Source organism: Ipomoea nil, unplaced genomic scaffold (assembly GCF_001879475.1).
Source record: "Ipomoea nil cultivar Tokyo-kokei standard unplaced genomic scaffold, Asagao_1.1 scaffold1848, whole genome shotgun sequence".
NCBI classification, from domain to species: Eukaryota; Viridiplantae; Streptophyta; class Magnoliopsida; order Solanales; family Convolvulaceae; genus Ipomoea; species Ipomoea nil.
This window is the reverse complement of record NW_017618276.1, coordinates 650682-665626: the sequence shown is the minus strand read 5'-3', so window position 1 is coordinate 665626 and position 14945 is coordinate 650682. Positions and strand designations below refer to the sequence as shown.

Genomic DNA, 14945 nt, shown 5'->3' with positions numbered 1-14945 from the left:
TGGTGGTTAAGAATTATGGGAATAATACAACAGAAATTCACACTTTGCTGCTGTGCAAATTTTACTGTGCGTGCGTCATTTATATAAACATTCAACTGCATTGAAGGTAGCTGATAATCCATAATCCATGGCCAAATTGAAGGAAGAAGTAACAAGAAGCTTGGGCGTTAATGTGCTTGAGTTTCTGTTCTGCTTCATTCTGAGCTCGTAATTCTGAAATACTCACGCACATTAAGCACAAATCTCACGCACATTAAACACAATACTCAGACACCTTAAGTACAAAACTCACGCATATTAACATGAGGCACATTAAGTATCAGGCACATTGAGTACAAATCTCACGCACATTAAGTATAAACCTCACGCACATTAATCCACCGCACATCCGCACGGGAAGCAACAAATGCACCTGATCCCTTTTCCCTCTCTCTCTCTCTCTCTCTGTGTATATATATATATATATATATATATATATATATATATATATATATATAACCATAACCTATAAATATTTATAAAACTACCCTTGTAAATCTTGTATTCTTCTTTTGTTATTTATTTTTGTTCTTGATTTCTTGATCTCGTTTCTTTCAACATTTTCGGTAGTCTAATTGAGGTAATTCAAGACGAGATGAAAAGCTATCTTGCAACGCTACACTTTCCTAAAGACATCAAAACCTAAAGAGATGGTCTTGACTCCTACTAATGCAATCCTTAGGAAAAATATGAGGCGATAAAATTTGAAGGGATTCTACTTTAATTTGTAAGTGTATTATTTGAATGTACCTGTATTTAAAATGCTTACTAGTAATTTTTATTTCATATTTTTGGATGACAAGGTTTCCCACAACCACTACCTATGGATGTGTACTAGGTAAACTCCGCTCATGTGTAATAGTTTACAAATTACACAATGAAGATAAATCACATATTCGCATTAGAAAGACTGTGCGATGAGATCGATCAATAACATGCTAATAAGAAGATTTTTTGTTTTTTTTTTTTTCTTTTTTAGTATACAAAATTATTACGGAGTATTATTTTAATGAAATCCATCGATTTACAACGATGGATATCAAAACTTATGAAACTATGTGAATATGTTTGTCAACCTTTATATATATATATAAAGAATAAGGTTCAAATGCAGTTGGTGCGTCCAGGTGCGGTTGTGTAGTTATATATGAGCCATTGTTTAATGAAATCATGTGTAATAGTTTACAAATTACACAATGGAGATAAATCGCATATTCGCATTAGAAAGACTATGTGCGATGAGATCGATCAATAACATGCTAATAAGAAGATTTTTTGTTTTTTTTTTTTTTCTTTTTGAGTATACAAAATTATTACGGAGTATTATTTTAATGAAATCCATCGATTTACAACGATGGATATCAAAACTTATGAAACTATGTGAATATGTTTGTCAACCTTTTTATATATATATATATATATATATATATATATATATATATATATATATAAAGAATAAGGTTCAAATGCAGTTGGTGCGTCCAGGTGCGGTTGTGTGTTATATATGAGCCATTGTTTAATGAAATCCATCGTTGTAAATCGATGGATTTCATTAAACAATGGCTCATATATAACCACACAACCGCACCTGGACGCACCAACTGCATTTGAACCTTATTCTTTATATATATATATATATATATATATATATATATATATATATATATATAAAGAATAAGGTTCAAATGCAGTTGGTGCGTCCAGGTGCGGTTGTGTGGTTATATATGAGCCATTGATCTTGTTTAAATCAACGTCGACGATTACTAAAATTTAAAAAAAAAAACAAAAAAAAAAAAGAAACACACAGTAGTAATTTGGTAATTTTTACATGTAGGTCAAATTTAAGGCGCTTGGTTTTCCTTCTTAAGGTGCGTGAGTTTTGTGCTTAAGGTGCGTGAGCTTTGTGCTTAATGTAAGTAGTTGTTGAAACTTAAAGTGTGTGATATTTATGTTTAAGGTGCGTGTGTTTTGTGCTTAAGGTGCATCATGTTTCTTCTTCAAATCTGGAACAGCACAGAAGGCGACAGAGAATAATGGGCAATCCTTGCCTGCCACCCTTTTCCCTTTTGAACTAAGGGGTCTGAGTCACAGGCAGTGCCGTCCCTGGCCATGTTTGGCCAGGGCATACGCACAGGGCCCCCACATTTTGGGGGCCCCAAATCATCTAAATATATTACGGAGTTATGTACAGTCATTTTATAGTTTGGTTGCTGTGCCCCCAAATTTTGGGGGCACTTTTATATATAAAAAAAAAGTATATATTTATGTTTTATATATTAAATTATTAGTGTTGGTATAACTTATGTATAAAGAAATCAAGACTGGTCTAAAATTCTACAAAGCTTACATTCCTAATTCCTAAAGACTTGATTTATGTACAGAGTTATAGTCCTATAACTTAAGGAATTGAGGTGGGCCTATTTGAATATTGTAAATATTATTATATATAAAGAGTAAAAATTACTCATATTCCTATTATAATGCATACACGCAAGATTTGTATTCACAACGGAGAAATTCCGTCTCAGTAATCATTAATTTGAAGTGCGTTGTTTGTGCATTTGACATCCTCAATTTTTTTTTATAGATTATTATATATTTTGGTACAATATAATATATCTTCATTGGATTATAGTATATTTTTGTTACTTAAAATAATATCAGTTAGTCATTCTCTTCCTTCTATTTTTTGTTTAGACTTTTCCTAATATAATTTTTTTTTTTTGAAAGTTCATAATATAATTTTTAAGTAATCAATTTCAATACTAATATACAAATCTTATAATTTCAAATAAATGTACACTTTCAAATATTAGAATTGTTTATAATTTCATTATTAATTTTATTATTTAAATATATAATAAAAAAATTATCCATGTAGCGCACGATTAATTTACTAGTTTACAATTATACAAAAAGGGGAAAGGACCCATGTTAAATTTTCGCATAGGACCCCAATCTTCTTAGGAACGGCCCTGGTCACAGGTCTCCCAGACCCCTAGCTCAGACCCCCTAAAGAACAAAACTTTTGAACTGAGAGGTTTGTCAGACCCCTAGCTCAGACCCTCAAGAATAAAACTTTTGAATTGAGGGGTCTGCCAGGCCCTAGCTCAGACCTTCAAGAACAAAACTTTTGAACAAAACTTAAGGTGCGTCATTGTTATAAACTGAAGGTGTGCGATATTAATATTTAAGGTGCGTCATTTTAACACTTAAGGTGAATTGTTCTAACACTTAAGGTGTGTATTTCTATCACTTAAGGTGCACCATTTTAGCTTATGCTTCTTTCTTCCAGATACGCGTTTTTTTTTTTTTTTAAATTTTTATTGATTTGAGCCGTTGATCTAGAATTTATCAACGGCTCAGATCTAACCGCATGACTTCACTTGGGAGCATCCCCGCACCCGAACTCGTTCATATATATATATATATATATATATATATATATATATATATATTTATTTATTTATTTATTTATTTATTTATTTTGTATACAAACACATAAATTCTATTTTTGGATTCTGAATTTGGTTTACTTTGTTGGATACAATTAACTAAAGATGAGAAACATGTTAATGAAAGCACAAAAATAACAGCTACATACCAAAAAAACAAAAGCACCAACATAGGTAAAAGACATTTTGCATATGTTATTTTGCTTCGTTTGATGTTCTTTTTGTTTTAAAGTAGTCAAGTGGTGTATGTACTGAAAAGACATTTTTGTAGCTAGCATCAACTTTTGACTGAACAAGACGGCCTTTCTTTAATAAAGAATCATGTTAAAGTCAAGTGTAAACACCGGAAACTAATTGAAAACGTTCCCACCTTATTTTCAATGGATTTCCATCGAATATAATGATTGTCTTTTTTTTTTTTAATACTACTGACTTTATTACATTGTAATATCTGTTCATACTTTCTCAACAATGATTGTCTTTCTATTATTTAAAATAGGGGTAAGGGTCAAATAGACTATTGAACTATTGATTCACGGAATGTGATATTACCAAAGCTAACCACATTAGTGTTTTTTTTTTTTTTTTTTTTTTTTTTTTTTTTTTTAAAGGAAAATATAACTTTGGTGGATGATAGATAGGGAGGAGAGTGAAGGGCAAATTATATCGTGCACTACGGTGCATAATCGATTATGCACCGCGCGTCAGACACTACAGTGTATCTAAACCGACACTGTCAAAACGACGTCGTTTTATTTAATGAAAAGAAACAAAATCTTCGCAAAAAATAACTCTGTTATTCAGTTTCATTTTGTATACACTGCAGTTTCAGTTCAACACAACTACAATTTCATTTCGATATAACTACAGTTTCATTCAATATATATACACTCAAATATGTGAAAATGTTATTTAATTTATTTTATATACACTATAATTTCATTAAAACACAACTACATGACCATTTGAATATAATTACAGCTTCATTATACAATATACACTCAAATATGTGAAATGTTATTCAATTTCATTTTATATATACTGTAGTTTCATTTCACCACAACTACAGTATCATTTTGATATAACTGTAGTTTCATTTGATAATATAAAAATAATACGTGAGCCAGTGTCGGTTTAGACACACTGTAGTGTCTGACGCGCGGTGCATAATCGATTATGCACTGCAGTGCATGATATAATGACCCAGAGTGAAGGCTTTGGGTCTCTCATCAAGAGATGGTTTTTTGTAGGCCCGTTAAGAGAGAAAGAGGAATGGAAAAGTGCGGTGGCGTGCGTGGAGCACACAGATCGCGCCCAGCCGGGCGCGTCAAGACCTTTGTTTTTTTGTTTTTTTTTTTTTTTTTTTGTGTCAGATATGTTTTTTTTTTTATTGCACACACCCGCACCCGTTGTGCACTCTCATGCGAACGGCCGCCCAGGAGAGAACTGAGAACCCATCAGCGCGCGTCATGTATTACAATTTACAAGTTCAAGTAACAGTTTCATATAATGCACCTCAGTGCATGTAAAATGTATTACAAGTGCAGGTAAAATGTATTACAGGTGCAAGTAAAATTTGTACTGAGCATCAAAACTAAGTGCACCTGATCTTATAACTAGGTGCACCGATAGTTATAAGTAGTTGCACTAGGTGCATGAATGTTAACAAGGCAAAATTACATACACTTGTAGATGAAAGTAGGTGCACTTATAAGTGATTTTACCTGCATTTTTTACTTGCAAAGGTGCACCAACTAATTGAACTTACAACACATTTACATGTACCAAAGTTCGAGTTACTTACGAAAATGCCACCGCGTCTTTTTTTAAAATTACATCTGAATCAATCATCTGGACACGTGGACGGCACTAAATGGTTCTCATTCCTCTCCTTAGCGGGCAGTTCGCACCTGAACGCGATCATATATATATATATATATATATATATATATATATATATATATATATATATATTTGTTTATTTATTTATTTTTCCTTCTTTTCTCTCCCTCCTAATTGACACCTCAAAAACCTCACTATTGAGGATGCCAGTTTTTAGTTACGTTTTTGTGGGGCCAAAGTTGATTTGAAAGAGAAAGGAAAGGGAGAGAGAAGGTAAAATGAACTTGCACAAAGTTGATATTTTCTCAAAATGGGCCCCACCAAAAGATTATTAAAAAAAAAAAACCACTGCAAGTGTGCGTCAAGTATGGGTGACCGCGGTTCCGGTTCCGGTTTCACAAATGGTGAAATCGGAACCGGAACCTTATATTAAAGTTCCGGTTAACGAACCGGCGGTTCCAACCGGAATTATAAAAAAAAACAATTTTTTTTTGTTTTGTTTTTGGCGAATAGCCACTGGCCTGCTGGTCTAGTTTCAACTTCATTTTTTTTTTAATGGTTTGGAATCGGAACCGTCCGGTTCCTTTATTATACAAATCTTAATCGGAACCTTATTGGTTCTTGTTAGGATCCGGAATCGGAACCGTACGGATGGTTCAGTTACGATTATAGTTCCGATTGTACAGTGCACGGTTACGATTCGAACCTTCGATTCAAACCGAACCGTGGTCACCCCTAGCGTTAAGCACACTAGCAACAACAACACACGCACACATTCTTTTATTTTGTTTTTGCTTTTTCTTTACTTCTACAAAAACCATTCAAAAAAACAAGAAATGTGTTTGCTCTTAGATAATATAGATAATAGTCAAATAAATCGTTAAAATATACTTAATTGTGCAATTAATCAATCAATCTGTTAAAATTTCCAATTAAACTTTTCAATTCGTCAAATTAGCGGAATCTAACCTATTAGCCTATATTCCCGATAAACTTTTGGTTAAACATGACAAATCATTGCTATCGTTGCCAACGGGTCATTGTCGATGTCGCCAATTGTCGCCGCCGACGTCGACGGCCGTTGTGAATTTCTTTTGAAAAAATGTGATAGTTGTAGTCTCCTTCCGGGTGGAAGGAAGCGACGGCGTTTTTGCCTCCTTCCACTTTGAAAGGGGCAAAGTCACCTCCTTCTAGATTGGAATGAGGTAAGACGTTGCTCCTTCCAATTCAGAAGGAGGCTGAAGCGTGCAACGCTCCGCCTCCTTTTATATTGGAAGGAGCCTGCAAATGTAGTCAGTTATAGCCAAAACTAAAAAGATTAAATATATATATTTTTTATTTTTTATCAGTAACCTCTTGGTTACCGTAAATTAGCTTTAATTGCATAAGTTTAAAAAGTTCAAGTGTGTAATTGAAACTTTTTAAAGTTGGAGGGGCTAATTGTTTTTTCATCAAAAAGTTGAACGGTCTATTTGACGCTTTTCTCTACCTAATATGATTACTTTTAAAATGGTAATGTGAGATTTTGAGAATGCAATGTAAAAAACAATAGAATCAATTTTAAGAGAAGTCAGGGTTCATATGAGAACATCTCCATGTAAAAAGTAAGGACATATCCACACTTGTAATGTACTCATAAAATGATGTCCTGTTTATATGCTATAAATATACGTTTTAGCCGGCCGATTTTATTAACTTTGAAGTTATATCCATGACAAAACAATAATATAATAAAAAATTGTGGAATAACCGTTGGAGCATTGTTTGTGTTTAAGGAAAAGTAATTACGCAGTAATTAATTGGTGTCTTGGATTATTATCCCTAATTATCAAACAGACAGCATAGAAGATTAGAGGACCACATGGGCAACGGTCTTTGTTGCTTGTCGCCAAATAAAACAGTACATGTGCGTAATTAGCAAAGTAGAAATCAGACATTAAAATAGTCAATTTACTATTTTGTCTGCGGGTATAAGCTTAGTAGTGTAGACTTAGACACCAAACTTCAAGTCGCATTATTGGACCCTACGCCCATCACATTTTTCTTCAACGAGATTACCGCCATTGATTGGTTACTCGTTTTCACTAATAACCATTACCTCTTATAAAATGAAGATTAATTTAGTCTTAAAAAAGGAGATTGAGTGGGCGAAATATATTTTCGTATTTAAAACTTAAAAGATTAGGAGTTTAATTATTATCTAAATCTTCTCATCAATCTCGTCGTATAAGATTTTTCTTCTTCAGTTTATTTTTTTTGTGTAATTTACTAGTTATTACATAAGAGTGAAATTTATCAAGCACACACTTTTAGGCGGCGTTTGGTTCAAGTTATATAAGATAACCAATGTTATATTTACTTGGTAATATAAAATTCTCATGTTTAGTTCAGGTTATGTAACTTTCCCTGGGAATGTCAACTAACCTCGGCATTAAGTTTTTAGCTATTGGAAGGGAATGTGAGATACCCTCCAATTTCTTAGGTAATCTCACATTCCCCTGTCTTATTACTAATGTTGGGCTTTGGACGTTTTAATCAATTTATTTTATTACCGTTGTCTTATTTACATATCTTAGTTTTAAACCAAACACAAGAATCTAACATTCCCAGCAATCTAACATTCCCTAAAGTAATCTAACATTTCGTGAACTAAACATCCCCTTAAGAGCATCCCCATTAAGGGGTTCGTGCACAAATTTTAAGAAAAAGTAGATGATTTGGAAGAAAAAGAAAAGGGAGAGAGTAGAGGTGAGTGTGTTCAGTTAGGGTATGTTTGGAAATCCGGAAAATTACTTCTGGAAGTCATTTTTCCAAGTTTTTTTGTGTTTGGGAAGGCTGAAAATGAAATAGTCAAAGGAAAATGACTTCTAGTCAATGAAAAATGAGGGCTAAAATCTGGAAAATGACTTCCCATTTTTTTGGCGGAAGTCATTTTCCATCTTTCAATCAACATCCGTAGACACGCTTCTTCTCCCTTCACTGCTTCTTCTCCCTCCACTGCTTCTTCAACATTCAACAAAGAACTACCAACACATCTCCTCCAACTACAAGGTAAATATTTTTATTTATTTTTAATTCTTTTTTTTTTCCAAATATTATGCCTGGGGAAACCAGTGAGTCTGGTTTTCCGCATCGGAAACCAGATCTGGTTTCCGATGCGAAAAACCAGATCTGGTTTCCGATGCGGAAAACCAGTCACTGGTTTCCGATCGAAAACCAGTGCGTCACTGGTTTCCAATCGGAAACCGGTGTTCACTGGTTTCCAATCGGAAACCAATGTTCACTGGTTTCCAAATTGGAAACCAGTGACGCACTGGTTTCCGATTGGAAATCAGTGAATGGTTTCCGATGCAGAAACCAATTGGTTTCGAAATCAGTTGCAATTGTTTTTATTTTTAATTTTTTTATGCCAAATCGTGAACTTGTTGCTGGTATTTTTTTTTTTACTGATTATATAATAACATGTTTTGCTTAATTTGTGGTTATGTGTTAATTTTAATTGTTGTTATTTGTTGTCATATTATTCTAATTATATAGACAGCTTTCCATTGTGCAGCCAAACACAGGAAAGGAAAATGACTTCTGGAAAATGACTCATTTTCCAGAAGTCATTTTCCGGGTTTCCAAACAGACCCTTAATTTGAGAATTTTGCAGGGATAATGGGTCCCACCTTGGGAAGAGAGCTGCGCCTCATGTAATTTTTTTTTTTTTTTTTTAATTTCAAATCTTAATTTTTTTTCTCTCCCATTTTTTTATTTCCTAATCACACCTGTAAAACCTTCACACTATTGAGGATGCCCTAAGCACTTCTCATAAAGTGCTTCTTACGAGATCGAGGTGCTGCTTTTGGAGCACCTATTATTATTATTATTATAAAAATATGTAATTACAATAATATAATTTTTTTTTTTAATGTTACTGGTCCTATTACATTGTAGTATCTGTTCATATACTTTCACAACCTACTGAAACACAAAGAACCAATAACGCCTCCAATGAGGCTCGAACTCGTAACCTTCCAAATGGAAGTCCAACCCGGGTACAATAATATAATTTATTATCATATAAAACTTAAAAACTCAACAGCACAAAAAATATTTCCACAGTAGCAACAAAATAATATTTTCATTGTCGGAAAATGACGAAGTAAGTAAAAAAGTCAAGGGAATCTCACAATACTTAACAGGGCGTTTGTTTGGAGGGCGGGAATTATGTGGGAAAGGAATTGTAATTTCATGGGGGTTGAATTATTGGGAATAAAGTGGGAATTTAAATTCCAGTGTTTGGTTGACAGGAATAGAATTACTGGGAATTTCAATTCCAATGTTTGGTATACATGGGAATTGAAAGGAAATAAGTAGTATAAAGTCAAAAATGTCCATTATTGTTGTTAGACATTAATTTTAGGTTAAAAAAGGAAGGGGTAATTTTGACTCATCACTATCTTTTTTTTCCCAGGAATTAAAATACCATGGGGGGACATGTGATTTTAATTCCATGAAAATGGGGGAATTGCAATTCCATGGAATTGCAATTCCCTCCAACCAAACTACGGAATTTAATGGCCTTTGGAATTAGGTGGGAATTAAGTGGGAAGGGAATTTAAAATCCCTCCAACCAAACGCTCTGTTAAGGAATATAAGGGAATCACAATCCCTCCAAAATCTGACGTATATGTTATCTTTGATTCAATAGGAAAGTTACGGAAATCCAACCAAAATTATGTGTGATATAAAATACAATAAAATTGAACGTATTTCAAATGATTTTTTTAAAAAAAAATTAGATACATACAAACTTATGTTTTTGGAGGGTTTTAAATCCAAATTAATTCAAATTATTAACAAATAATTCACAATTAATTTTGTAACTTAGTGTGATTTCTCCTATGTCTAATCTGATTGTGGTTTAGCAACCAATCAACTATGGCACGTACAAATGACATCAAGTTGATAAGTGCTTGTAGCCCTACCATTTTGGACTGACTTTAAATTGTCATGTCTGTCCCCTAGTTAATGATGCTTTGTTACCAATTTTTGTATTATAAGTCATCATAGCAATGATAATTACAAGAATTGAGTGAATATAATAGTGCATTAGTGCCCTTTACTTTTGTTGTTTTCTTTAAAACAAAAAAAAAATTTAAAATTTACAGTTTTACACTACATGTAAACTATTTCATAATTTAAAAATAATAAGTATTTAAGTTACTAATTTATCCCAAACAAATTAGAGTGAAATAGTACTAAAAATACAAATTGTGTATTAGTTATTTATCTTTTAAAAAGACTATGGGGTTATGAGCTTGTTTTGCAATTAGCGGTTTGCGGTTAGTAGATTATATTAGCGGTTAACGAATAGTGAATTGTGTTAGTGAGTTTGACCAGCAGTGTATAAAAAGATGTTTGGTAAAATTAGCTGTTTAGATTAGCGGTTAACATATAAAATGATAATAATAATAATAATAATAATAATAACAATAATAATAATACAACAACAAAATAAAAAAAGATGTAAGAACCAAAGACTTTGTGGTTAAGTGGCATGAAGTAACTCTTCCAAATAATAGGTTATGAGTTCGAGCTTCAGTGGATGTGGTATTAACTTGTTGGGTTTCGGAGGGGGTGTTTTGGGAAAGGAAGGAAAAATCCTTCCCCAAATCCTACTAAAGGGATCTCAACGATTTGGAGCAAACCATTGAGTTACCAAATATGTTTTTGGCGTTTTGATTTCAGTCAAAACGTCAAAATGACGGATCTGTCAAAATTTTGACGGATTCATTATTTATCAAACATGACCTATATGTGGCGCGCAATAGTCGGTTATTGTTTTATAACATATTAATGGTACTAGAATTTCCAAACTATAAGCAATAAATGAATTAAGTTTTGAATTAAAGGACAGAAAAGAATTAACCATAGAATAAACACCGTAAACGGCAAGCCCACAAGCTTGATGTACACAACTCCACTTGTTATGACTTAAACTTGCTCAAGGGTCATACCTAGAACCCATATCTCAACATGTTTATATACCGATGGTGTATCAAATAATTTTTTTGTGGTTCTAATATTTTGTATAAAGATGATGTTTGGGGGTTTTGATCATGAGGACTCGTCTTCTTCGACCAATCCAAGATGAGGTCCATGGAGGGTCTATTGACACAACTCTATATCCTGCATTACTATATAGCTTCCGAGCTCGCCAGTCATCCTCATAAGCTCTCAACACAAGATACTCGAACCCCCATAGATTAGCTACCATCTCACATGCTTTTAGCAAGGCCGTTGCTACCTTTTGCCTCCTGCCAAACATTTGACATGCTAATTGAGTATGTTATATGCATTTTGACATGTTATAGTTTTATATTACAATTTCAGTCAAATTTTTATTTCATATGAAAATCAAGGTTAAAAATACCACTAAAGCAAATAGTACAAGTGTTGGTTAGAAATGATAAAATAGGGCTAATGGAAGCCCAAAAGCTTGCAGGGCTATTATATTGGCCCATAAGGGATATTGTTGGCCTGTAAGGGTAAGGTAAGTCCAACAAGATAAAGGCCAATCTAGACCATATTTTGTATAGTGTAAAATAATGTACATTCAGTACAAAAAAAATGTACATTATATTCAGGGGATGTACATTATTTTTATACTGAGTTTATATTATATTGTATAATTACATTCAGTACAAAAATAATGTATATTTAGTATAATAAAAATGTATTTTTTGTTATGGTCCACATAACACTGTGTGGACCATAATTTGCCGATAAAGGCGATTTAGTAGCAGAGCCAACTCAAATAACATGTTCTTACTCGAGAAAGTGTATTCAGAATCATATATATATATATATATATATATATATATATATATATATATATATATATATATATATATATATATATATATATATATATATGGGGGTGAGTTTAAATGAAAACAACCCTAAAAAGTGAGGGCGGACTTTAACCGTCCATCAGAATTCATAAATGGTTGAGGGATGAGGGATGAGATTTAATTAAAAAGATACATGATCAATTTTATATTATTATAAAATTTTAAGTTTGTAATACTTATAAAGCTAACCCCATTTTTTTTCCAGCAACTCTCACCTCAAGGCCCCTCACATTCCGGTCCTACAGTGCATATCCCGACCCAACAGACTTAGCAGACATGGTCAAATGCATGTGCACACAAGGGATCTACCTACTTTGGGCATAATTTCCACACCCGTCGCTGAAATTTAAACATTGATCTCTTCTTCTAAATACTACCTACTGAACTATTGAGCTAAGTCCGTGTGCGGCAAGACGGAACACATATTTCAATTAATAGTGTAAGGAGTGTTGTTGTATGGTTAGAAGAAAGCATAAAACCTGAATTTGTGCAAGACGGCAATCCCAGAAATGTAGAGATATTCATCTGCGCCACCTGGGAGGTGTCGGAGAACATCATTGTCTCTATACACAGTTGCATCAACTACCCCAACCACTTCCTTAAACTCACTGCCCTCCTTTGATGCCTCCGCCACCAAACATGCATACCTGTTTCATTAGGTTAATGTCACATAAATAATCATCAATCATCTTCAATTCTCTAATATAATCATTCTGGACCACCAACACATTAAATACGTACTAAAACAACTCTTATACAAGGGGTGTTTGGTAAATATTTGTTAGCTGATTGAGTTAATAGGTTTAACTAGTTGATAGTATTAGCCGATTGTAGAAAGATGTTTGGTAAATTAGTTGTTAGCTGATTACATGTAAAATGACTTTCTCAAAAAGTTGGATCGAAAAAATTATTTTGAGCAGTTTTTTTGAATTTTAACATTTTAGAATAATAAACTGTTACAAAAAAAAATTAATTAATTAAACTTTTTTGGTTGCTTAACTAAGTCAAACAGCTAATAGTAGTCAAATAAATTAAAATTAACTAATAAGTTAACTATGTTACTAAATAAGATCTATATATGATTCTTGGGTTCTTAAATGTACTCTTCTACATACCTGTCTGGTGGAGAGTTCCTCAGTCTATGAATAAGTCCAGCAAGTACTTCAGCCTGCATTATATTATATTTAACACAAAATGTTAGGAATAAATTAAAATATAAAACTATACTACGACACTAATAAGTTATAAAGAGTTATCATTTTTTATCCTTTCCTTAAGAAATTTGGTGAAATTTAACTATATTTTGTCGCACGACTTGAGAGTTACCAAAGTTTTATTGTTAAAACCGTTCATTCAAAATAACATGTTTTTATAGAATGTGCAGGTAGTTTTTGGCAAATTATTGTGTGGACCATGGTCCATACAGCGTCGTGTGAGTCATAATAAAAAATACATTTTTAATATACTAAATGTACATTATTTGTGTATTGAATATACATTATACAAAATAATATACTTTCAGTATTCAAATAATGTACTTTTCTTGAATATAATGTACATTGTTAATATACTAAAAATACATTATTTTTATATTAAATGTACATTATTTTATAACATACAAAATATGGTCCACACAATAATGATCGGTAATTTTGTGCCTACAAACTTGGGTCACTTGTAAGTCACCTGACATCATTCAGTAAGATTTTACCAAATTTCTCGTTGAAAGGGCAAAAAGCGACCCCCCACCCCCACCCCCAATATTCATGCAAGTGTACTATGCAACTATAAGGATAGTTTTCATAATCGTTAGGCCAACTCCAACCAAGTTAGTCTGACAGTTAGCTAGGTAACGTAATCACAAGGTTTTAAGTTTGACTTCTTGTATGAGTCGTTTATTGACCTTCTTAATTTGCGTCGATTAATTATAGACAACATAATTAAGTTAATTTACCTACTCATAGTCATTTCCGACTAGAGTAGACAAACTCCACCCAAAACTCGATTTCGAATAGCGGTAGTGGGCTTTCCCGAAAGTAAGAGTTTTCATAATTGTAGTGGAACACATAGTCCCTGAGATTAGATTATATATGTGAAACAATTAGGTAGCTAGCTAGGAATGAATTGAACCTGGAAAAATTCTAAGAAGAAATCATTGAAGAGCAAGACTGGTTCATGAAACGCTTCAGCTTGAACTCTAGCCACTTCCCTCATCTCATCCTCACTCTCACCCATTCTTCTCACCTGCCATCCATTCTCATCTCTCACCAGAAACCCAAATTCTTCTTTTCTTGATGAACTTCCATAATACTGCTGATGAACCTTCAGCTCCACCTCTTCTCCTTCTTGTAATAATGGTGGCTGTGAGGTTGAAGATGATGAGCTGCAACATTTCATAGGGTAATAATAGTGCCCTTTCTTTTCAACTTTTCTTGAAGACCCAATAATGGCTCTGTTGTGGCTAACTGCTATGAAATTTCTTGAGAATTGCTTGGAAAGACTTTGATGATTTGTTTGAAAATGAGCCTTCATCTTCAAGAAGAAGAAATGAAAATAACAGACAAGGTTTGAATTGAAGCTAACCTCCCTCACTCTATCTAAATTGGGAGAATTTACCAATTTCTACAAAGCAATAATAAGACATAATTGAAATTTTACAGTGTCGATTGAGACTAACACCACTTTTACGGGGTACAAGTCAAAATTT

The 14945-nt window shown here is 33.0% G+C and overlaps 1 protein-coding gene across 1 annotated transcript; it reads right to left on the bottom strand.

Moving 5' to 3' along the window:
* Nucleotides 1-11203: 11203 nt before the first annotated feature.
* On the bottom strand, nucleotides 11204-14905 carry LOC109193245. The gene is made up of 4 exons (XM_019344086.1): nucleotides 14369-14905; nucleotides 13354-13406; nucleotides 12718-12885; nucleotides 11204-11641 (listed from the first exon to the last, which is right to left on the bottom strand). The coding sequence occupies exons 1-4, from the start codon at nucleotides 14768-14770 to the stop codon at nucleotides 11404-11406; spliced, it is 861 nt and encodes a 286-aa protein (XP_019199631.1). The 5' UTR covers nucleotides 14771-14905; the 3' UTR covers nucleotides 11204-11403.
* Nucleotides 14906-14945: the final 40 nt, after the last annotated feature.